This window comes from Bemisia tabaci, chromosome 9 (assembly GCF_918797505.1).
Source record: "Bemisia tabaci chromosome 9, PGI_BMITA_v3".
NCBI classification, from domain to species: Eukaryota; Metazoa; Arthropoda; class Insecta; order Hemiptera; family Aleyrodidae; genus Bemisia; species Bemisia tabaci.
The window spans coordinates 29,473,540-29,496,418 of record NC_092801.1 but is presented as its reverse complement, the minus strand read 5'-3'; the positions used below and the strand labels follow the sequence as shown (position 1 = coordinate 29,496,418).

The following is a 22,879-nucleotide window of genomic DNA, read 5'->3' as shown; positions in this document are numbered from 1 at the left end:
GCTCATGTTGTGATTGAATGAGGTCACTTACATGTTGATCCATATCTTGAATTTGCAGAATATATTTCAGTAGGCCAAACATCAGCTCCCCGGATCTTGATTTCCTTTGTGTTACATTAATTTTAACCGTGCCCATGGAGTTAGCAGCTTCATCCATAGCGTTCTCTTTAATCAGTTGAAGACATGCCAACAGGAATTCGTACTCTGTCTGGGAATGAGTAATTGTTTTAAATATCACGAAAAAATTTGAAGTGCTGGACTGTCTAAGGTGAATTCTCAGAGTACATATATGCATCCTTGCCACAATCGGATTTCTTATTTAATTGGCATACTTAAAATTCAACTTTTGTTTTACTCAAATTTATATATTTTTTTTAAATGTGAACTCTCACACTTTTAAAAATTGTGAAATTATGAAAATGCGATTTTCCATTGAATAAAATAATTGATTTCATTTATTTATCACATAGACAAATAAGAGGGAAAACTATTCTAGATATCGAGGAAGAATCACATTCAAAACAAGTTCAAAAGTAACGGTAAAAGTTGAGAGAGAAACGATAATACTTCAACAAAATAACGGTCAAAGCAATATTTCCTGCATGAAATACAGATTTGAATGTTAATACAAGGAAACTTGTTGACGTTCAGGTTATTGTTTTTTAATTTTACTTTTGCAGATTTTGATAATTTTTTTTTAATTGCATGAAGTACTCTAAGTACTCAATATACATAACCAATCACTTACCGAGAACGAAGTATTGCCGTACGGAACAAAATGGAGGTACTCAGTAACTTCATCGCCGATTGATTTTATTTCTGGGTGCTGCATTTCCATTCCATCGACCTTTACGCCCACACATTCAAAGTAGCGAAGTGTTGAGTCAAATATAAAGTCAACCTTTGAACCTGTCGTGGTCGGCCGAAACAAAGTCAGTGTATACTGTTTTAATAAAATTTCAAATCATTGAATTTTATGAGTAGATATTGAGAAACCAAATTATAAGTGCCTCCCCTCCCCCCTCCCAACAAACATTAGGATATCTCGTTAAATAGATATTACGATAAAGCGACAAGCCTCTTTGCAATCTAACTTAATTGGCAAAAGAACCTATAATGCCCCTTCTGTTGCTTCATGTGACAAAAATACAGAGATGCTGTAAATGACCGTGATATAGTATTTATTAAACATACATGTCGTCCTAATTCGATTAGAAAGGGAGGTATAGTCAATTTGACATCGTGGATTAAAGTCCAGTGTAAAAGAAATTCTTAAATTAGAAGGAAAATAACTTATTTATGAGCAAAATATTTTCTCATAAAAAACGGCTTTTGCATCACGCTGCAATTTATTCTGTTTTATTTTGTGAGAAAACGTACCTGTTTCAATAGTATGCATCTGACCCGGCAGTATCCTCAAATTTTGGACGGATGCAGGCTTTTTCAAATAACCATCCTTAAATGCGTTTATTTTGAGGATTGAATCCAAGTTCACCACCCAGTCTTTATTCCAAACAATTTTTCCCGACAAACCTATTTGTAAGATTGAGAAGGAAACTATAGTGCAGAAGTATGCTGCCTTTTAATAAAGCTGAGTTACAGTGTTTGAAATTGTATTGCTGATGAAATTAGATTCACTGAAATTCATTTCAGTCATTCATTGATAAGGGCAGTAATATATGTTTCCTGTTGAGCTTAGCTTTCGACAAGATCTAAGAGAAATCAATGCCTTTATTCCTATGCGGAAACATATGCGAGATGAGCAAAAGGCATTACATGCATTTTAAAACGTTTTAGAGATAAAAACACATGTTTTAAAAATTTTCCACTTTTTTTCCCCTTCTTGCAGGATGACAATACTTCCTCTACCCTAGGGGAGCGAGAAAGTAAATAAAAAACCCTATCCTCATTGAACGATGGCTAGCAGCACTTCACTCTGCAACAGCAGTTTATATTTTTTAGGAAATTTGCACGCAAAAAGTTATCGATGTATGGTTATTCATCGTCTTCTATCTTTGGAAAATAATGTTCCTGTGCTTGATATCCAAATTTGCATAAATATACTGGCATCTACAAACCTCACAGGACTAGTATTACATGTTTACTTAATTTTTTCTTATTTTGTGTACTAGATAGATAACACAAAAGACGAATTAAATATGCCTGTCTGCATTTCTTACATGTAAGTTTGCGTTATTTTGAATGAAGAGTGCCCCTTATTGGATGATCTGCATGCTCTAAAAATACTCTATTTCATGTATCTCGGCTCATAACTCTCAAGATAGGTACATAGTTGAGCAAGTCTTAATTTGATCTATTTGTCACTATTGTGAAAATGCAGATGGCTTACCTCTTTGGCGTTCCTGTAACTCGAAAATGCGCGTCCCAGCATAACTTTGGTCATCATTGATTTTGCTCGAGAAGCATCTGTTAATAGGGTCAATATCTACAGTATTCAGTGCATCGTTATTCATTGAGAGCTCTTTAAAGTTTGAATCGTACCTTGGATTTTCTAAAGCTCTGATCTTTCCGCTGTAAAGCATTTTGTTGGTTTCTTTGACTGTGTTTTGCCCCTCTTTCCTTGATTCAAGAGTTACGACAAAGTCTCCAGAGCCCGGTAAAACGGAGACCCAAATTTCATTGGAATCTGCAAAGAGTACAAAAACCTCATGCCTCAGTCTGAGATGGAGTTCAAAATCTCATTTCAGTCTGCAGATAATGATACGAGTATGAAGGCGTTGGTAATAATCTCAAAAATTTGGGGAAATATACATTCGTCGACCCTCTGACGTAAGGGCGTATCTCAATTTCTCTGTGAGCCCTGTTCTCCATTTAACTCCATGCATATCAGGGCTCATCTGGAAACACAGGTACGCCTTTAAGTCAGAGGGGATTACGTCAGGGACAATTTTTTTCGTGATTTTGCTGGATCTCGCTATCGGTGAGGTTGAACATTTTGGAAAACAAAAAAATTTCTCTTTAAAAAAAACTATAGAAGTTTTGATGAAAATTTTCATATAGACAATACAGACTAAAAATATATGTAACTCGATATTTCCTAACTATGATGCTTCCTGATGTGAAAAGAAGAACCAAGAATACGAACCATATACACAATTTAAGTACATTAATCGTGTAAAATGTGCGTTGGAAGTTAACAAAAACTTTTTTATCGTTTTATTTTTTACTTGAGTGTTATGATATTTATTTGTAAATGAATACTCAAAAAACTATTCTATGTAGAATTACTCTTTAGTGATCGTATCCATTTATGCTGCCGTGCTACGTAAAAACGTCGTATGAACCTTCAGGCGTTACCAAATTTACTTTGGTAAAACACGAATTTCCTGGTGAACTTTTGAATATTTTCTTCCCAATTTTTCAGATAATTTTGTTCGCAATTTCAACTGAAGTCCCTGAAAATCTCAAAGAAAAATGTTCATATCTTCCCTCAAAAATAAATATTTTATTAAAGGAAATTTGGCAACTCTCGAATATATATACGGCGTTCTCCCTTAGCACGGCAGTATAAAGCTTGTGAGGAATTTTGATTGTGAAAGTAAAAAGTCTTCATATATAAAATTTGCGGCATAAAAAGGTAAAATGAGGTATGTCCATTTCCACTCTTGACAAATATTCTGAAAGCCTTACCATGAATTGAAGAATCTGGATCAGTATGGGTATGAACTCTCTCGAAAGCAATTGAAATATCATTGAAGGGTTTGTGAAGAACATTCCCTAAAATTTTCCAAACCTCCACCTAAAATAAAAGGAGCGGGGTGATCTTCTGCGTAGGTATTAGAGTTACGGTCAGAAGTCAATGGAGATTAAACATTAAAAAGTTTAAACTTAAAGTTCAATATACCCCCAATCGGAAATTTGACCTTGGTACAAGCTTAGTATGACATTTTTTCACATTTGAATAGAGTTGCCAAGCTTATCTTGCTAATGTTCCCACAATGTTAGCAGGACATTTATTTTACCTCTGGGACAAGCTTGAGCCCAAAGATTGTGCCAAGGTTAGGTTTGTAAGACTGCTCCAAGCCTATCCTGACAATATTGCCACAATATTGGTGGGACATTATTTTACTTCCGAGACAAACTTGGATATGTAATATTGTGACAACGTTGTGTTAATAATGTTGCTCCAAGCTTGTTCAGCGGATATTGTGATCATGATGTTGCTATAGACTTGAAGTTAAAATATTGCCATAGTATTGGCAGGATATTTATTTTACCTCTGAGACAAGCATGGATTTCCAATCTTACCTCTGAGGCAAGGTAGGCGATAGAAAGCCGTATTACCTGCCGTCCTCGCGGTAGAAATTTCATAGCGTCGCAATGCCTAATGTAGGCATACGGAATATTGGAGTGCCGAGGAACCTTCCGAAGTCAGCTAATTTCTTAGCTGCTTGCATTGGCTGAAGTATTCAACTTGAATCCCACTTGTAACGGGCACTGCCCAGGCGAAACCAGAACCAGCCCCATTGACGGGGCGGCCGCGCGCGGACCGTTGCCAAAAAGCTCCATTTGAGTCCTTGGCCTAAGAATATCGGTAAGATGGGTTAGACGCCTATGGATCATGTGCCTATTACGTCAAAAAGCGAAAAGGTCGCAGTTTTTGCCCTTTAATTTGCCCTTAAAGGGACCGCAACGGCACATCCGCGGCGAGCGCGCCCTGGTGGCGGAAATAGCAAACGCGGTCGAATTGTGCTCACCGCGCACAATATTGTGTTAATCTTATGACAATATTAGAAACAGAAGCCTAAAATGTTTATTTTCTTAATCTTGTGACAATGTTAAAGTGCGAATATTACCACAATGTTGTAAAAATAATGTTAGCATAATATCAATTCAGCAGTTTTAGATATCCAATATTGTGTCAATATTATGACAATATTACGAACAGAAGCCTGAAATGTTTGTTGTTCTAACGTTAATTGAATGTTAACATAATAACAATACCGCAGTATCACAGAGATAACATTGTCTCGATATTATTTTAGCAATTTTGTTTTCCTAATATTGTGTCAATATTATAAGCAGAAGCCTATGTTCAGTATTTTTTTTAATAATGTGCCAATGTTAAAACTAACATATTACTGCAATACTGAAAACATAACTCTACGACAGTATTAGTTTACCAATATTGTATAACCAATATTGTGACAACATTGTGACAATCTTGGAATCACCGAGCACCACCTGACCTTGGATTTCTAATGTTGCTAATATTGGTGCAATATTAAAATACTAAGGTTATATATCCAGTATTGATGGTATATTGTGCCAAGATTCTCAGGCCAACCTTACTGTTGAAATATGCTCACAATCTCGCTAAGGTTGCCACAATATTATTCCGATCTGCCCAAGGTCAAATTTCCGATTGGGCCTAAAAAAAAGTAATTTACTGATAAAAATGTTTGATAAAAAGGCGCATTTTCTACCATTAACGCAATAAAGTTGGGAAGCAGTCTAGTTTTTGTAAGGTTTTCGTAAAATTAAAACGCCGAGAAGTAATTGAATGAAAAAATGCGCTCATTAAAATTTCAAAGACAAGTTTGAGAAATTTACACTATATTCGGCGAAAAAAATTCTAGAAAAGCTGACTATATTTTCCATAGTTTTTCATAAAAAAAAAGTAAAAACTATAGGATGGTCAAAACGTGACAAGAAACGTCAAAACGTGAGACAACTCCCGACGTCAAACGTCCTCTCAAAACGTGAGACAACTTCCCGTCATTTTGTAGCTCAGCTAGTAAGTCACCAATGCAGCACTACTCTTCTAGCATATCAGTGGTAGGTTGGAAGTAAAAGCCGCTATCACTTAGTGCTCTACAATTTTAATTTTAGCTCTCATTGACGTGGGAATCCTCATTGGTTATTCCTTTTTCCGTTTTTAATTAAAGTAGAGGAGGCTGCAAAAGCAGATGTATCGCGCATTTTTTCTTTTCTTTTTTGTGCTTCATAATTGTCCAAACTCTTCTTGAGCAATTTCCACATGGGTAGTAGCTCTCCTATATGAATTGTGTACTTTAATAATCCGAGGAAATTTTACTAACCAAGAAGAAGGAAAGCGGAAAAACCGGATTTCCATTGGCTTCATACCTAGAAAGAGCCTCTTTGACCTTCGTTGTCGATAACTGCCTCTCACATTCGCCAGAATTTGCAGAGAAAATTTTCTGAGGAAAAGTAAAAAATAGTCTTCTTTAATTATAATTGCAAGAGCTGAAGAGCTCTAGATAAATGTAATGAATCGAAAAACGACAATTTTTATTCAAACCACATTTTTTCCTGCAATTGTAAACAGCCTCTAGTTTTCCCTGAGTCCGTTACATATTTTTGCTCATTCATTATTCTTGCATTTTTATGTTCGATGTCATGGATGAGCTGCGTAAAAGACATGTCCTTCTGTGTGTAAAGTTCGCCCTCAATATTTAGTGCACGCAACAGGAAGCACCACGTGGTCGAAGATGTTATTGTCGTGAAATGACACACTTACGTCATTAAATAATAAGATTTTACTCCTGTATTCATCCTGTATGTAATTCACATACATACTAATGTTATTATGTAAGAAGATATGTATAGCATTTTTCTTGTTTTTACAAATAATAAAATTTACCAAGTAATCTGGAATGGCGTATGTCTCAGAATGCTCCCAAGTTACAAACGGCTGAAGACTAGGCGTGTCACATGGGACTGGATATTCCACAGGAGGGTATAACCTGGACACTGTAGGCTGAAATCCGAGCATGTATAACCTGTAGAAGGAGACAGATATAACTTCAGATTTGCAATCTTTGTTTGGAGTTTAGTTGTGATTTATAAAATTTTCTTCTCGTTCTTTTTTATTTCAACGAAATAGAGATAAAAGCTGCCAAGATGCATTTTTTAATGTTTTCTTTCTTCTTTTTTCTTTTTTTTACGTCGAATGTTGACAAACTCACAGGTTGTCTTGATTTTCATCTTAAATGCTCTATGATTCCAGTTCATAGAGAAAGAAGACAGTGCGAAAAAAAAGAGAGGACGCTGTTAATTCACTGATAATTTCACGTTGAAATTTTTCGATTTTTTATATCGTCGTTTCCTTCGCGCAAAAACGTAACTACATTTCAGTATTGCGAAATTTCACCTCAAAAGGTTTCGAAATCTATCAGAAAAACCCCGTTTCCAAAGATTACTCGATTGACTTTTAAGGCTACGTTTACACGTTGAACCAATCGATCGATACAATATCACCTATTTGATGTATCGAAAACGATCTTCACTTACTGGCCGATGGCATTGAGAAGAAACTCGACACCATTGGCTTTTTGGCTGGAACTGAACCGCTTCGTCAGAGGGACGTTGGCTACGGAGTCTGGGAGCGCTCTCTTGAGAATGGCCTGGAGCAGGCCGTGCGGCGCAATTTCGATGACGACAGCGTTTTGCGGAATGTTTTTTATGGCCTCCTCGAAAAGGACGGGGCTCAGAAGATTGTTCGTGTGGTATTCTGGAGAATTGTACAAAGCCGAATTAGTCAGCCAATTACTTCGCGGGACCGAGGTACTGATCCACTTCGGAGACCGTTTTGTGTTTGTTGTGATGACCTGGAACGATGAAATATAAGATGAGATGAAGGAACTATTTCTTGTAGAATATCTGACTGGGCATAAGCAAGCGTTCTCGCTTCCTGCACGAAAATAATAATTAAAAAAGCAAAAAAATGAAAGAGAAAAAAACACCAGCCCCGCGAGATCTTGAAAAGCGCATGGTTGCCACTAAGATTCTGAGAATGTTTCTGATTAACAAAATATTCCTTTGCCTCTTTAATGAGATGAAGGCTAAGCAAGATGACTTAAGAGTCATTGTGACTGAGGTCACTTGAAAAATCGCTTCGACACACATTAATGTAAGAGTTACATCTATAAATATTATAGACAATGGAAATATTTCAACTCACGGTGAAGTTTCACTCAAACAATCACAAGTCTTCAATTTGAAGTTTAAAAGGAAGTTGATATTGAGGTCAAAATTGGATGATTTAATAATCCTGACCATTTTTTACCTGTTTCAATGAATAATTGATCAATTTTAAATATAGAAAAGCTTACACGGAAAAAAATAGGTTGTCTCTAACAGCTAATGCGGTATGGTTGAAAAGTAAAAAGCCGTGAGAACCAACAAAAATAGTTGGATTCACCAGCCACGTTGACCGATGTGACCAAGCACGAATCCAATTTACCTATACGCCTAAATTAAATCCGACTGTTGCATCTTTTAGTGGTGTAAACAGCAATGTATGTTATCATACCCTCACATGTAGGCCAAGCCAGCAAGAATCTTACGGCGGATGTCACTGTGGCTGAGATGGACGGATTAACCATCTTGACAAAGCTGAACTGGCCATCACAAAGGCGACCCAACCATCAGGTACTGTCAGCGCGGTGAGAGTTCCCGCCTGGCTAAGCTGCGGTCCGCCATTTTTCCTTTGTCACTCAGTTACGAGTTCATCACGTTGTTGTTCGGAGTCTGTGCGCTTGGCTTTATTTATCTATATTAATCCATGTGAATTTACGCGTAATTTGCCCAAATTCGTGTTCGAATCGTTTCTACAGCTACCGTCTTCTCTTTAAATCTATCTGTTTTAACTTTCCACGCATATTTACCGAGATTTCCTAGTTACCTGTATCGACCACTTTTTGGAGGTTATAAGAGTTGCTGCGATGAATCTGGCTAACAAAATGTGTGAATTCTGAAAACTTGAAGGGCGTTTCGCAAAATTGTTCTGTAATTTAGTGAGTGTCGGTTCTGTATTAAGTCATTGCGAAAGCGGGAAGATACGGAAGTCCCTTGAAAATGATAGACCAGTGATTATTGAATACTTCGTTTGTATATCTATTTGTGTTAAAATTTTAGAGAATCAAAATACTCTGATGCAGAGTAAAATTTTCCTGGGATATTTGTTGAAGATAAGCTTTAATCAAAATTTGACAGTTTCTGTCCCACCAAGAACTGTGGCAATTGGTACTGCGTGTAGTTTATTTTTTTAGGTATATTTTGAACTATCTATCTACTTATTATGAAATCAAACTTTTTGTGAAACTGATTTAGTCTGTAAATGATTCTTTGACGGTAAAAACAAGTTTCGTTTTGGTATCATTTACTTGAAATCGGTGAAACAATTATCTGCTATTTCTCGTCAAATTTGCTTTAACTGCCAGTAATTGTATGTGTACCGGAATTTTTAATCAAAAAGTAAGTAAAATATCTACTACTTTCATATCAAATTTGTTTCTGATAATTTGAGTTAATATTTAAAAATATATGTTGAGTGGATGTTAGAATCCATAAAGTTCGTCGGAGCATCTGGAATTCGGGAAGCTTGAAATTACCATACTACGCAGTCGGAAACGCCACACTAGCATGGTGTCAGCCGTGTCGTGTAATTTACAATAGGTACTGGTGTATTGGTAACTAACTAAACTGCGCAGCTTCATGGGGAAAAAAGCAAGAAGACAGCATGGTTAATAATAACCAAACACTGGTAAATCCGATCATATTTTTTTTTTGTAGCGTGTGTAGTAGAAATAAAAAGTATAATAAGAAAAAAACAGGCTGAGCGATTTAAAGAAATGAAACAAATGATCACAAATACAAATCTAGATTCGAATTCAGTTATCAAACTCAAGCAGATCGACGTTGACGGTTAAATATAGATTTTTTGTGCTCCTTCATCATCGGTCGTCATAGCTCAATCGTTAGGGTGTTAGGTTAGGATTAGGTAGGTCCAGGTTCAATCCCAAATAATGGGTTGAAAAAATTCTATCGTAGTAAAATAAGTTGAGTAAATTAACAAATTTCATATTTTTCATTTTTACAATTTAGCGTTCTCAGATATTTATTTTATGGGGCTCCTGGCCCCCTATTTTCCATTAAAAGCCCCGAAAAATTGTAGCAATGACCGCTGTCCATTTTGGCAAAACTAAGCGGGCATGGTAGCCCTCAAAATACGTCACTTTGACATAATTGTTGAGCGCTGCGGCCGAGCGGTCGGGTTGATCTAACCATCTCCGCAGGGCTGACCCAGCCGCGCGGCATGAAGGCAGCGTCACTACCTGCTGGTTGTCGATCTAGCCAACAATTTGGTTGGCGCGGTTTTCAGCTTTCGAAGATGGTCGAATCGACCATCTTCATGGCTGCACGAGACAACCTTTTTTTTCCGTGTAGTTGGTAACACAGAGGGTACCACAGTACTGCCGTGCTGAGGAAAAACGCCGTATGAGCCTTCAAACGTTGCCGCATTATCTTCAATAAAATCATAATTTACTAGGAAAAGTGTGATTTTTTTTCAAATTTTTCAGGCAATTTTGTTCGCAATTTTGTATAAAACGACTGAAAATTTCAAAGAAAAATACGCATAATTTTCTCCAAAAATACATGTTTTATCCGGGCAATTTAGCAACTCTTAAGTGGACTGCATTTTTCAATTTGGACCTATAAATTCCGGCCCGGTTTAAAAACAACGTATTTGCCATTAGTTTCCCTATGCACATAAGTGTTTTTTCAGATGAGCCAGAATTTATATGTCTAAATTGCAAAATGCAGTCCAAATGTTCATATGGCGTTCTTCCTTAGCACGGCAAAGTGGGTAGCCCCACGTCGAAACTCACCTCCCTCAAATATTTGAGTAATACTGGAGCTGCTGGCTGTATGTACCGCGAGTGGTACGCAATGTTGGCCACATTGACACTCTTTGCGAATACTCCTCCAGCCTTCAGCTCTCCAACGAACTGCTCAACATTTGCCGTCGGGCCAGAAATGGTACAGCTTGTTGAGGAGTTATGGCAAGCCACGTCAATTGTCTTTGGGAGCCTGCCAACGATGTCATGGTATCCCAAACCTTTCGGCATAGTTCACATAGGAGATTATGTTAGGTAAACCAGAATGTTTGTAATTTTGAAGAATGATGTAAGGATAACAAAAAATTACCCTCCAAAGCGGTTAATTCGGCAATGTTACAGCCTCATGAAAATAGAAAATTAAAATTAAATTATTGAATCAATGTCTTATTATTAATCATCATGGAATAAATGGAGGAAAGCGTAATGTCATGCTCCAATTAGGTGCACCGGAAATGGTGAAACTGGAAAAGAAGTTCATCAAAATAGTTATGCACATAGAAAGGATTTCAATTCGGAACTGTCAAATTTAGTGCTTTTCTAACTTTCGTTCTCTTCAACATAGTTCGGTATACACCCATCACTATCTCATATCACGGAACTAAAATTTCTGGTTCATCTGTAAAAAGCACGCATGTACTTAGGAAAACTAATGGTACATACGTTGTTTCTAAACTGAGTCGGAAATTGTAATTCAAAATTGCAAAATGTTGTCTAACCTACCTGACATAAGGGCGTAACTACACTCTGCAATGAACCCTGTCCTCTATACATTTCAGTGCTTTTCCTGGCTCATTTCAATGAGTAGTTACGCCCTTATGTCAACCGAACGACGAATTGGACTGCATTTTGCAATTTGGAACTATAAATTCTGGCTCATCTGAAAAAACACTTATGTGCATAGGGAAACTAATGGCTCATACGTTGTTTTTAAACCGGGCCAGAACTTATAGTTCTAAATTGCAAAATGCAGTCCAATTGTATCTCTATTTCAGGGACCTAGCAGAGGGTGTAGCAGGAACTCATATTGGTACCAACCTATGGCGGCCATCATTCCTGGAATGAGATTCGTCTCCAATGAGGCTCTTCCTCTTGCGTGCGCTGCTAAAATCGTCTGCTCAAGAGTCATGCAGTTGTCTGCATAAGCACACCCCAGCTCTCCAACTGAATGACCTAAAATAAAATCCGACTCCAATTCTAGGGCTCTGAGAATCTCAACCAAGCCTATCTGAAATCAAAGCTGTGAGTTATTTTTTGATTATTATTGTAATAATTAATTTCATTTACAATATGAAAGTATTGTGCCGTCGAGAGAGATTTGGCAACCGGAAGCCAACGAAGAATAAGTGCGAGGCGCACTGCTCACACTCAGAAACAAAGAAATACCCTCCGCTAGCCTCTTGGTGACAGGTGGAAACTTTTTCAAGCCTACCTACTGGGTGGATGATGAGCTTCGGGCGAAGTGATGAGCCATACAAGTCTGCCAAACGTCGGTTTTTTCGCGAAACGGAATACCCAACACATCGCTCAACATCCACCTAGTAGGTAAGTCAACAGTCGAATTTTGTTTATTGCCCTGGATAGACGATCAAATTCCGAACCAATTCCGACCAAAGTAGACATGCTGATGACTGATGGTCCCCATCTACCATCAAATTTTGACGGGCCGCACTTATTTGTTCAAACTGAGATCAGGATGGAGTGCCACCATTCATCATTTCCTGCCATAGGAAACATTTCTGCCAAGTTTTCATTTTAAAATGAAGCAAATTAATGAGTTTAAGACTGATGACTCCCGACACTTTGATGCTACTTTGATCGGAATTGGTTCGGGAATTTGATCGTCTATCCAGGGCTTATCACAGTCGCGAAAGCTAAAGCCTTCTCCAATGCCAAGATAGCAATGGAGGGTCCTCCTTCGTCTCTGCGTTCATTGGATGCTGGTTGGCTACCGCCGGATGAGGGAGAGCGAACCGTGAAAGTGCAGGAACTTGAGTCACCACAAGATGGCGCTGGTTTCGCCGCGGCGGGCAAGGGGGTGTAGGTGCGGCAGCCAATGAGGAATGGACGTGTGAGATACATTGCCCCAGGATGGTGGTTGGCCACCGCCACCGGAGCAATGGCTACCACATTGCTGTTGGTGGCAGAATTAAGATGGGATGTGGATGCGCACTCACATACAGGGTCTTCTAAAGTTCAGCTCCCCCTCAACTTTTGAATGGTTGCACTTAGCCAAATGAAATTTTCGCATCGCTCCTAGGTCAGAAGAAACTACTTTTGGGCATACTCAAAATTTAAGGGGGCGCCCCCGGGCTACTGGGCGGACCTTAACTCAAAATTTTCGCAAATGACGAATTTACTTTGTTGCAACTCAGCATCCTTCTGCTGGATTCGGCGCATTAGACGTTTTGCAGTTTGTTATCAGAAAGAGGTTACATTACCTGAACAGCAGTGATGCCAACGAAGGAGTGAAGGATATTATCGAAGATTCTCTCATCGGTAGAAGTCAGGATATGCTTGATATCTACTCCATGCGGGGCTAACACTCTGTCGCATCTGTCGATGACATCATAGAATATGGGAATGTGCATTAGATGCGAACCCATAGCACTCCATTGGGAACCCATTCCTGAGAACACCCACCAGATTGGCCGTTTGCTACCATCGATTTGCTGCAACCATTTGAAAGTTTTACCATTTTTTTTAGAACAATTCAATTCGTATAAATATTTTACTTACTTGTACTTTAACAAGATAACTTATTTTTTGGAACGTCATGGTAGGACTCATGCCCTCTCATAGATAGGTAGCCAGTTTAGGATCAGAAATGTCTGTTTCCCATAAAGTTCATGCTTTTTCATTGCCGCACGTACCTCTCTCAGATAGCTTAGATAGTACTCCTTTGGATAATAAAGTTTGCCAAAATATGTCATCGTTGATTAAAATATAAACTTGTCTGTTTTGCTAGTGAAATACTCTCACTAATTTTACTGATATAATACAGTGGGTAATAAAATTTACCTGACTTTTAGGTGGAGAAACTGTCCCATCAGATTGCTTGATTATATATCCTCTGTACATATGACCCTTTAACTCCTTTTCGAAGACTCCGTTTAGGAGCGCTGCAAACTCAGGAGTGTTTTTAGATGTTTTGGCTTTCTCCAAAATTCGAGGCATGTCGTCCTCGGTGCGAGACGACAGCAATAAAATTTGCGGGAACGATTCGGCTACTTTCATTTTTGACGCCTCTCTGAAATTAATAAAAACCTTAAGCAGTTCTCCTTTTAGCCTGATGGTTAAATTTGATTAAAAAAAAAGTCATGTTAAATTGGATATTTTCAGCTTTTAGTGCGATAATAATCTGTATTAAGTCAAAATCAAAGTAATCACATGTAATGATAAGGAAGTTTATTTACCACAGGGTTTTGCAACCAGCTATTTTTGATAGATTTTCCCAAGTAGAATTCTGTGAAAAAAAGGAAAGCATGGAAAGAGCTAAAAACGTTCTGATTTTATGAAGGCATGCAAAGGGAGAAAAAAAAAAATTGAAAAAATATCTTTAAAAATAACTATAAACAATTATCTAAGTAATTTGTATCTCAGTGGAAGTTGCACTTACTTAGAGTTTTTGCGCAAAAGAGCATGGCCAAAACTTCCTGCTAATCCGATTGCATTCACACCCACGTATTTGCCTGAGAATGGAGTGGTGTCAGTTACTACCTGGAGACAGATCAAATGGTCAATTAAAACTGAAAGAAGCCATGATAAAATTGAAAAAATTGGACAGTCGGAAGCTTATGCTGATGCTGAAAACTTTTGATTTGTAGAGTTTATCAATTTACCTGAAGTTTAAGAGGACTAATTTTTGAATTTGGAGACTCCAGATGTATGTTTGGTGGTATTTTGGATTTATTCATGGCGATGAGGGCTTTGACCGTTCCGGCGCCACAAGCTGCAGTATCTGCGTGACCCATATTTGATTTAAGAGACCCGATTAGCAAGGGTTTGTCGCGATCTTTGCAGAAAGTCTCAGAGATCAGATCTATTTCTCTACTGTCGCGGTCCTGTGAAAATAAGAGAATAAGTAATCGCAGCTGAATACAGAATGTACGGATTTGTAAAATTAGAAATTGATTGACTAGTCCTCCTTATTTCACGCAGGTCTGCAATTCTTTCAATTCCGCAATATTTTTTAAGATTTTCAAATTATTTTCAGGGTACTCTAGATACAATTACTATAAAAAAAGGGTTTTTTAAAAAAAGAAAAAAAAGAGAAATACGGAAACATTCATACATTTTCCTGGAAAAATTACAGAGAAAATATTTACTGCAATTTTTCCGAAGCTATTTTTATCTATATTTTGAAAAACATGCAGTTCTTTAATAATTTGAAAACGAATTTAAAAAACTTTTAAGACATATACCTACTTTCAAATATAATCGATGGTTTAAGTTTGTTTTAAAATTGTGTCCAAAATTTTGTCAAATGTAATATTGCAGAAATCTTAAGATACATATATTTATCCTTGTTTACATTTTTAAAAAGTCGCTCCTACAACGCACTTTGACGTTCTGCGAAACCCAAGCGCCACATTTTAAAATTATTTTTTATAAATGTCCGATATTACTCGGTTTTTTCACATATTTTCTCTTTAACACTCAACGGGGATACAAACTCCAACTCTAATAACCAAAATTTTGGAATGTCTCACCTTAACTCCACTGCCATCAGCCTCAACGTACTCGACTTCGGCGGGATCCACACGCCACTTAATATACATCTCTCGAAGCATCTTCTTGGCAGGTTTTTCATCAAATGATAAAAAATTTGTCCCCGGTTCTTTCCCGCCAAAAAACTTGTTGCCGGCTCCTACGATTGTTGCCCAGTTTCGTCGGGCGTCTTCCGCTCTCTGCAAGAAAAACGCCACGCAACTCTCGCTCAGTGCGTATCCGTGAGCTGCAATAACATATAATTAATTCCATCATTTCTGTTAGCATATATTACATATCAACGCTGAGACTACCAAACCACCTATCTTGTTTGCTGTGTTTGAAAATTCCCTCTCCCCCGGCAAAAGTATCACAAGCGCCATGCGACGTTTCAAAATTTTCGACGTCATTTTATTTTTTTTACAGAGAAATTGTTGGTTGAATATGTTTGAAAATTTCACTGAATTTTATTGGCAGTAAAAACAGAACTAAGCGGAATTTTCGGACAGCTTCGTTGAACAATTTCTCTGGAAAAAAATAAAATTACGGCGGAAATTTTGAAATGTCGCATGGCGCTTGTGATACTCCAGCCGGAAGCTGACAAACTTAAAATCATCTAGTCACATCACACAGGTTAAAGCAGAGCTTCCAACCTACGTTCAAAATATATAAATTATACGCAAGAGTTCATTAACTTGTGCAGTTTTCCCCCGTATTAAGTGGGCACTAATTTACTCTTGTTCATGAATCGAAGATTAGGAGGAAGTCAATGTTCGACCTTATTGGAATCCTGAATTTTGCTCTTATCGATCACAGGAATCGACTCAACATTTATACTACCGTGCTAAGAAAGAAAGACGTATAAACCTTCAGGCGTTGCCAAGTTTCCTTTGATAAAATACAAATTTGTTGGGCTGTTTTGAATACTTTTCCTCCAATTCTTCAGTCAATTTTACTCGTGATTTAATCTAAAATATCTGAAAATTTCAAGAAACAATATGCATAACTTTCCTCAAAAATACACAATTTATCCCAGAAAATTTGGCATCTCTCGAATGTTCGTACGGCGCTCTTCCTTAGCGCGGCAGCATATCAGTAATTTTTCCTCAACTATTGACCAGAGAAGTGGCTCCACGCTTACAAAACATGAATATTGCATTATTGCAGGGCCAATTTTATAATCATTCTGTTTCATATATCCGCCTGTCTAGACAGGCATAGCGCTGTGCAAATAGGAGGAGACACTCATCGAGGGGGGGGGGGGCTTGAAACGTCACACGTTGTAATGAATCGAATTTTGTCAGAGGATAAGTGCATGTCTTTTGCAAAGGCCTCGTCTCTGTTTCATTGAGTTTCTGCAGCTTTGAAAAACGCATGATTCCCCCTTCATACCCTTGATCCATCGATGATTTTAAACCAAGTAACTTTTGAGTTTTTATCTCAAACGCAATGTTGCAACAAAATCTTCATCGCAAAATTCACGAAGAAAAGAATGGGGGTTCATGGTCATCATGCCTTAGGAGGTAGCTCAAATGGCATTAACTAGATTCTGGCCAATCCTGTTAGGGTCTTGTTCTGGTCCAAACTAGTGTGTAAGCCTGCGACTCTAAAGCTGGGGCCTAGCTCCAGCTCTAGTGTCGTTTCTCTCGTACGCGTGTATAAAAAAAATATCGGTATAAAATTGAAATTATAAATAAAAATGATCAAAATTGGCACTGTTACCATTGAAAAAACAAACAAAAAATTAAAAACATGCGTGCCAACAATAAAGGAGCACCACAATTAATCCAATTATAACACCGTTCCGTTTAAAACATTCTTCAACCGCTCTAAATACCTCAATCCAACATCCATGAATTGGATTGCATTTTGCAAAAACGCACCAAGAGCATTCCAATGTCGCTAAGATTTTGCAACTTGGTTCACCTTGCAAATATAGACTGATCATTTAAACAATATTCATTTTAACTGTCAATAAACCATAAATTCACGACGAAAATTATCTTAGTAAATTCAATGCTTTGCGTGATTTCAGTAATTGTATTGCAAAGAATGTCAATTGCACAATCCTAGCAACCTTGGAATGCTCTTGGTTTCTTTTTGCAAAATGCAATCCAATTGATCATAAATATGAAAAATTACCGAAATCTGTAAATTTTACATCATCCCTTGGCATTAAAATGATCCGTATTCTACCGGGAATTGAGTTAGAAAAGGGAGAAATCTATGGTAACTCTTGAGGTTTCCACGTTTACCTTTATCGTCAAAAGAGCAGCACTTTCCATCTGCAGCTGAGAGACCCATACCGCTGAGAACAGCCAAAAAGCAGTCAGACATAATACAGTTCCCACAAACTACAATGGCGGCGTCGATTGTTCGTTCCTCCAGCTGCCTTTTTGCATAGTCAAAATAGTGAAATATAGAGCCACAGCCGCCCTGAAAAGCATAACTTGGACCTAAAATGAATAACCGATTCCGCTTTAAAGTGCCAACTCCTTATATTAAAATCAGTTTCGCCACTCCGAGGTATTTATTTACCCAAATATTTCAAGATTTTATAGCAGTAAAAATAATGCTTCACTTACAGTTACAAATTATGAAAGTTTGTTTTTGAAAATTTGTTCAGAAAATCAATGGCGGCTGGTTGGCTGAAAATTCTGGGAGTGGAGCGGATGAGACATTTGGGGAAACGGGGGAGGTCTGTAGGGTCTCCTCTTGCGTAGATAGGACCAGACGTTACGTCCTCCGAAAAAAATGGAAAAATGTTGAACATTTGGAAGTTTTGGAATGCAATTTTCGAGCGTTTCGATGTGTGATATCACCATTCAAAAGAAAAAGTTCATCGAACTTTTTCGCAACTTTTTCTGCCATGTGCTTGCCCCACACACGCAATGCCAATACCGGGTTAAAATATTTTGTTTTAAAAACATGTTACTCGTCCACACTGGCTATGATCGAACATGACATCCGTACGGAATACTTATAATAAAACTTATCTAACATATTTCCTGAATTTAAACCGTATCACAATTGAATTCTTGATTTGATAGATTTTTTTTTAAAAGTTTTCACTCCTAAAATATGACATTTTTCTGCACAAAAAGTGGTCAAGGTTTAATTCAGCTTAATCCAGAAAATTTTACAAAGTTGTCCCAACTTCATTTATGGACACTCTTAAACTGCATAAATTCGTTCCTGAGCTATCGTAGAAATTAAAGCTGCCTAGAATAGGCCTCGGTCGTAAGCAATACCTTGTATAGATATTGTCTAGAGTCAAGTGAGCAGTACTAACCATTGAGATTCAGTGCAAACGAAAGCCTATTGGCAGTTAAAGTCCTGCAGTTCCCCATGAGAACCTTCTCACGGGGTGTGAAAGGTAAAACCAGCTCCGACTCACTGTTATCGTATGTTGAATAAACAGCAGTATTCGTTCCCTCTAGTAAGTGTGGATTCAGTCCTGCAAAAACGCTCACATTGTTATATCTACTCTCCTATCTTTACACTGAACGGATTGTAATGATAATTTTCAGGGCCATCTGAAAAAAATGGTTCCCTCTTCAATACAGACCGAGTTTGAAAAAAACGGACCAGGTGGCATTTGGAAAAAGAAGAAAAAAAAGCCAGGAGTATCTTTAGATTCAACTGATCGTGAATTTTCTCGTATTAAAAATCCAGGGGCAAGAAAAAATATTTTCAACGTCAGAAATGCAGTTAAATTTTGTCCTTATCATTGAGTATGTGGAGGTATAATATTACGGGGTGTGAATTTTGCTCCCTCGTTTCTCAGATTACCACCTTCTCAGACAGATCGCTTATTGACATCCAACCGACGAAATGAAACATACTGACCAGCATCAATGATTGCCTCCACGCTAGTCTCCATACATTTCTTCATCACCGGATCCATAACACTTGGGAAACTGAAGGGAATATTGAAGAAAGTTGCATCGAATTTGTCAGGAGGGAAAGCCTTGCCACTATGCTTGGAGTACTTAAAATTCCCTGAAAACAAATTAACAGATCCTGAAAGAAAAACAGATGAATAGGGTCCTGAAGGTTGTATACCTTTTGATAATGGCGGAAAATGTATCGTTGACTCAAAGCAAGTTGATCAGTCTAAGTAGCTGAAAGTCTCCGAGAACGGAGATCAGCCGAAGTCACTAAACAAAAACTAACTAACTAACTAACTAATTAACTAACTAACTGACTAACTAACTAACTAACGATTTAACTAACTACCTCTGTCAGAATGAATGAAAAATCCTAAATTTTTTATAACTTCTAGTCATGGTGGTGTTATTGTTGACTCAAGGCAAATTGTCATGGTCATAATAATTAGAGGTCGACTATAGAATATGGAACGATAAAAATCTGTTTTTTTCCCCCACTTTTTTTTCTCCCAAATAACGTACCTGTCACACGAATCTGCACCGTCTTAAAATAATTATACAACCTTCTGGTAACGACTACCTTCCTTCATTTTGGCGCTTTGTGATGAATTGAACCACATTAATCAATTGAGAACTACGACTTCCGGCTCATTCATACATAAAATATATATGTCCTTTAGTGGAACTAATGGTACATACCTACTTTGCTTTTGAACTGAGCCAGAGATTGTATTTCTTAATTGCAAAATTTAGTCCAATTTTGAAAAGCAAATTACCACCACGCATTCCGATGGTAGGCTTGGGAGCACTAATCCTCTGCATTAATTTTCAGTGGTGAATCTCATACGGCGTCGAAACACAGCGAATTTTTGAGCTCCATTAATCGATGCCGCGATTACTCTAAAGCCAGTTCGAATAATTGCGCCAAACACAGTGCGGTCGGCGTTTCTTCTTCTTCCGTGTCCGATAGCATCAATAAGATTAAATTAGATTTTCCCTGACCAATAATTTGCAACATAGATTGCTTCGTCATTTACACTAAAAATATCGTCCCTTGTGCAGGTTTTAGTCATGTTAGGGCATATTAGGAGGTGGTTGTAGTCTTGCTTTGCCCCACACTCGCATAGTTCGTTCTCAGCGAAACCCCACCTCAGCAAGTTTGATTTACACCGTGTTACAGCTGTTCGTAACCGATTAAGAGACTTCCACGTCCCGAAGGTCAGGTTAAGGCCAAGAGATCCCTCCTCTAGTGGTTCTATCTTCGAGTGTGGTACTGAATTTTTCCACAAGTTCAGTCGCCGTTCTTTCGGGGTTGTGGAGAGTTCTTCCGTGCAATCAATGAAACTCTTGCGAGATTTCAGGCGGACCCGTTGTCTTTGATGCTCATGCAAGGGGTGTCTCGGGTCATTCTTCTGTTTGGTTCTTTCAATTTCAGCGGCTAACTGCCTTCGGCATTAAACGTATATTAGCGCCTGCAAGACTGTAGGAATACTGCACGCATTGCGCCAAAAAGTGCGGTTGGCATATGCCCATTTGTAGCGCCTACAAGACTGCATGAATACTTCTCGCATTGCGCCAAACGCGCCTACAAGACTGCATGAATGTTTAGGGCGTCATCATTCTTGACTTTCTGCTCTAGTTTTTACCATAGTTATTGGGGAAAATATGTATCCACATTTTAACGATTCAGAAACTTGATTGATATTTTTTTGTGTGTGTGTGGTTACATTAAAAGAAAATAGGACGAACGAAGACATCGCGTCGAAATTATCGATACTTTTATTTGAGCTCTTTTAGGGTAAATTCGCTGAAATTTTTCGGAAAAACTGTGTGGCTTTTTAAAATCATATATCAAATATAAGAGATTGTATTTCCTAATTTCAAAATGTAGTCCAATTTTGAAAAGCAAATCACCACCACGCATTCCGATGGTAGGCTTGGGAGCACTGATCTTCTTCATTATTTTTCAGGAGTAACCATCAATTTTATTTACCTGTATGTAATTTCGCAATGCCACCAAGACGATCATCATCGGTAACGAGATGGGCCTTCCTGAAAAGTGCCTCCTCTAGTTCGTCGATGTTCGCGCACTCGGGAAAGGATCCAGCGACCCCAGAGATGACAACCTCCGTAGTATCCTCCATGTCTAAGTACGGAAGTTCTATCAAAACTCACTGCGCTAGATGATAAGCTGTTCAAACTTTGTCTCAAGTGAGCTTTCATGCAGTGTAGAAGTTCCTATCTGTTAATCAGAAAATGCAACGTGAGTAGCGTACACTTTTTATGGTGTAATGAATGACGTATAAGTGCCATGTTTCAATTCTACTAAAAAAGGAAATACATCACTTATTTTTACACTTTTTTACATGCCTAACTGCAAGTTTTAATTGTACTCACATCGTAGTGATTTTTGGCTGTCAACGTTGCCAACTGACAATTAAACCGGAAAGCAATTACAGGATATGATGGGGTTATTATTTTTTAGTGCACAGGCCGTCCCAGAATTAAACAGGTATCGACTGCGGAGGTGTGCTCTCTGGCACAGCTCTCTGGCTGGTGTGACTGTTTTTTAACTTGAAAAATTGTTTTTCTGTGGGATCTCCTTATCGTGGCTACAGCCTCCCCGATTTTTTTTTTAGAAATTATCGTGCTTTTCTTTCCTCTCTTAACATATTATTTATTACATTTATGGGCCACATAAAAAACATGAAAAAATTACTATAATATTATCAACAATATTTGTAAATACATCCATGCATGGCCTTAAAAATACAGGAATTGCAATTTAAGGGAGAAAACCAAGTTTAAATTTTGAAAGATCTAAGATCTTTTAAAAATCTCCTATAACTTAAGAGTTTGATACAAACTTAGATACAATTTTCCAGAACTTAGACAAATTCAACGTTCAGAAATTTTGCGAACAGCCACATTTACGAGTATGAATTCATATTTGTTGTCAAATTTCGGGAAAAATAATAGTTTTCCCAAAAAATGGGATTAGGAGTAGCTTCGACTCTTGGGACTTTTTTTTTTTTTTTGGTAAAGTTTTAACTGAGGAAATCATGCAGTCTTATTTATCGACCCGCAAAAGCCTGCAACCTGGCGGTTGAATGCTAGGATAAAATGTATATTAGAATGTTTGCAATTATATCACGCTAAGATATAGTATTTTTATGAGTTCAGCGGAAGTCGACACAGTTTTCCCTTTAAAAAGCAAGAAAGGCAACAATTTCTATCTGCAATGTACGATTTGTTCAAATATTACCTTGAGTTAAAATTATCCTTCAAAATTACGAAAATGCAATCTCACGTCATGTGCGTAGATGAAGTAATTGCTCAGCAAAATTCAATCGCGCGCCGAGGGGACATTTTAGAACGAGGGCCTTTGGAGTGTGAACGATAGGTATATTTCAGGCTGCATTTGTGAAAAGTGCAACGCAAAGCCATGTGTGAGCTGTGTATGTTTTTACGATACTTGGCGCTGTGATAGTGATTTTTATTTAACCACATTTTAGTCGCTGCAATTTATGGCAGTGTCTTTCTTTGATTCTTCTTTAAGTTAAGTAAGGATGACGATTTGCTTGCATCAAATTACAATTTTCTCGGATATATTTT

The 22,879-nt window shown here is 37.8% G+C and overlaps 1 protein-coding gene across 1 annotated transcript; it reads right to left on the bottom strand.

Moving 5' to 3' along the window:
• Positions 1–2,324: 2,324 nt before the first annotated feature.
• LOC109030327 (fatty acid synthase) lies at positions 2,325–21,408 on the bottom strand. Its single transcript, XM_072304713.1, has 16 exons — positions 21,258–21,408; positions 19,224–19,376; positions 18,667–18,831; positions 17,630–17,830; positions 15,377–15,621; positions 14,507–14,728; positions 14,284–14,384; positions 13,686–13,914; positions 13,106–13,336; positions 11,703–11,892; positions 10,656–10,885; positions 7,276–7,592; positions 6,626–6,764; positions 6,063–6,182; positions 3,652–3,760; positions 2,325–2,647 (listed from the first exon to the last, which is right to left on the bottom strand). Exons 1-16 carry the CDS (start codon positions 21,406–21,408, stop codon positions 2,325–2,327), a joined length of 3,126 nt encoding a protein of 1,041 aa, XP_072160814.1.
• Between the last annotated feature and the right edge of the window lie 1,471 nt (positions 21,409–22,879).

Excerpts from the sequence above, each read along its gene's own strand:
- LOC109030327 (XM_072304713.1), bottom strand. The coding sequence starts at position 21,408 with ATGGAGGATACTACGGAGGTTGTCATCTCTGGGGTCGCTGGATCCTTT. Across the intron at positions 14,385-14,506 it reads TTAGTCCTCTTAAACTTCAG|GTAGTAACTGACACCACTCC; the intron begins GTAAATTGATAA and ends ATCTGTCTCCAG. Across the intron at positions 3,761-6,062 it reads TTCCGCTTTCCTTCTTCTTG|GTGGAGGTTTGGAAAATTTT; the intron begins GTTAGTAAAATT and ends CTTTTATTTTAG.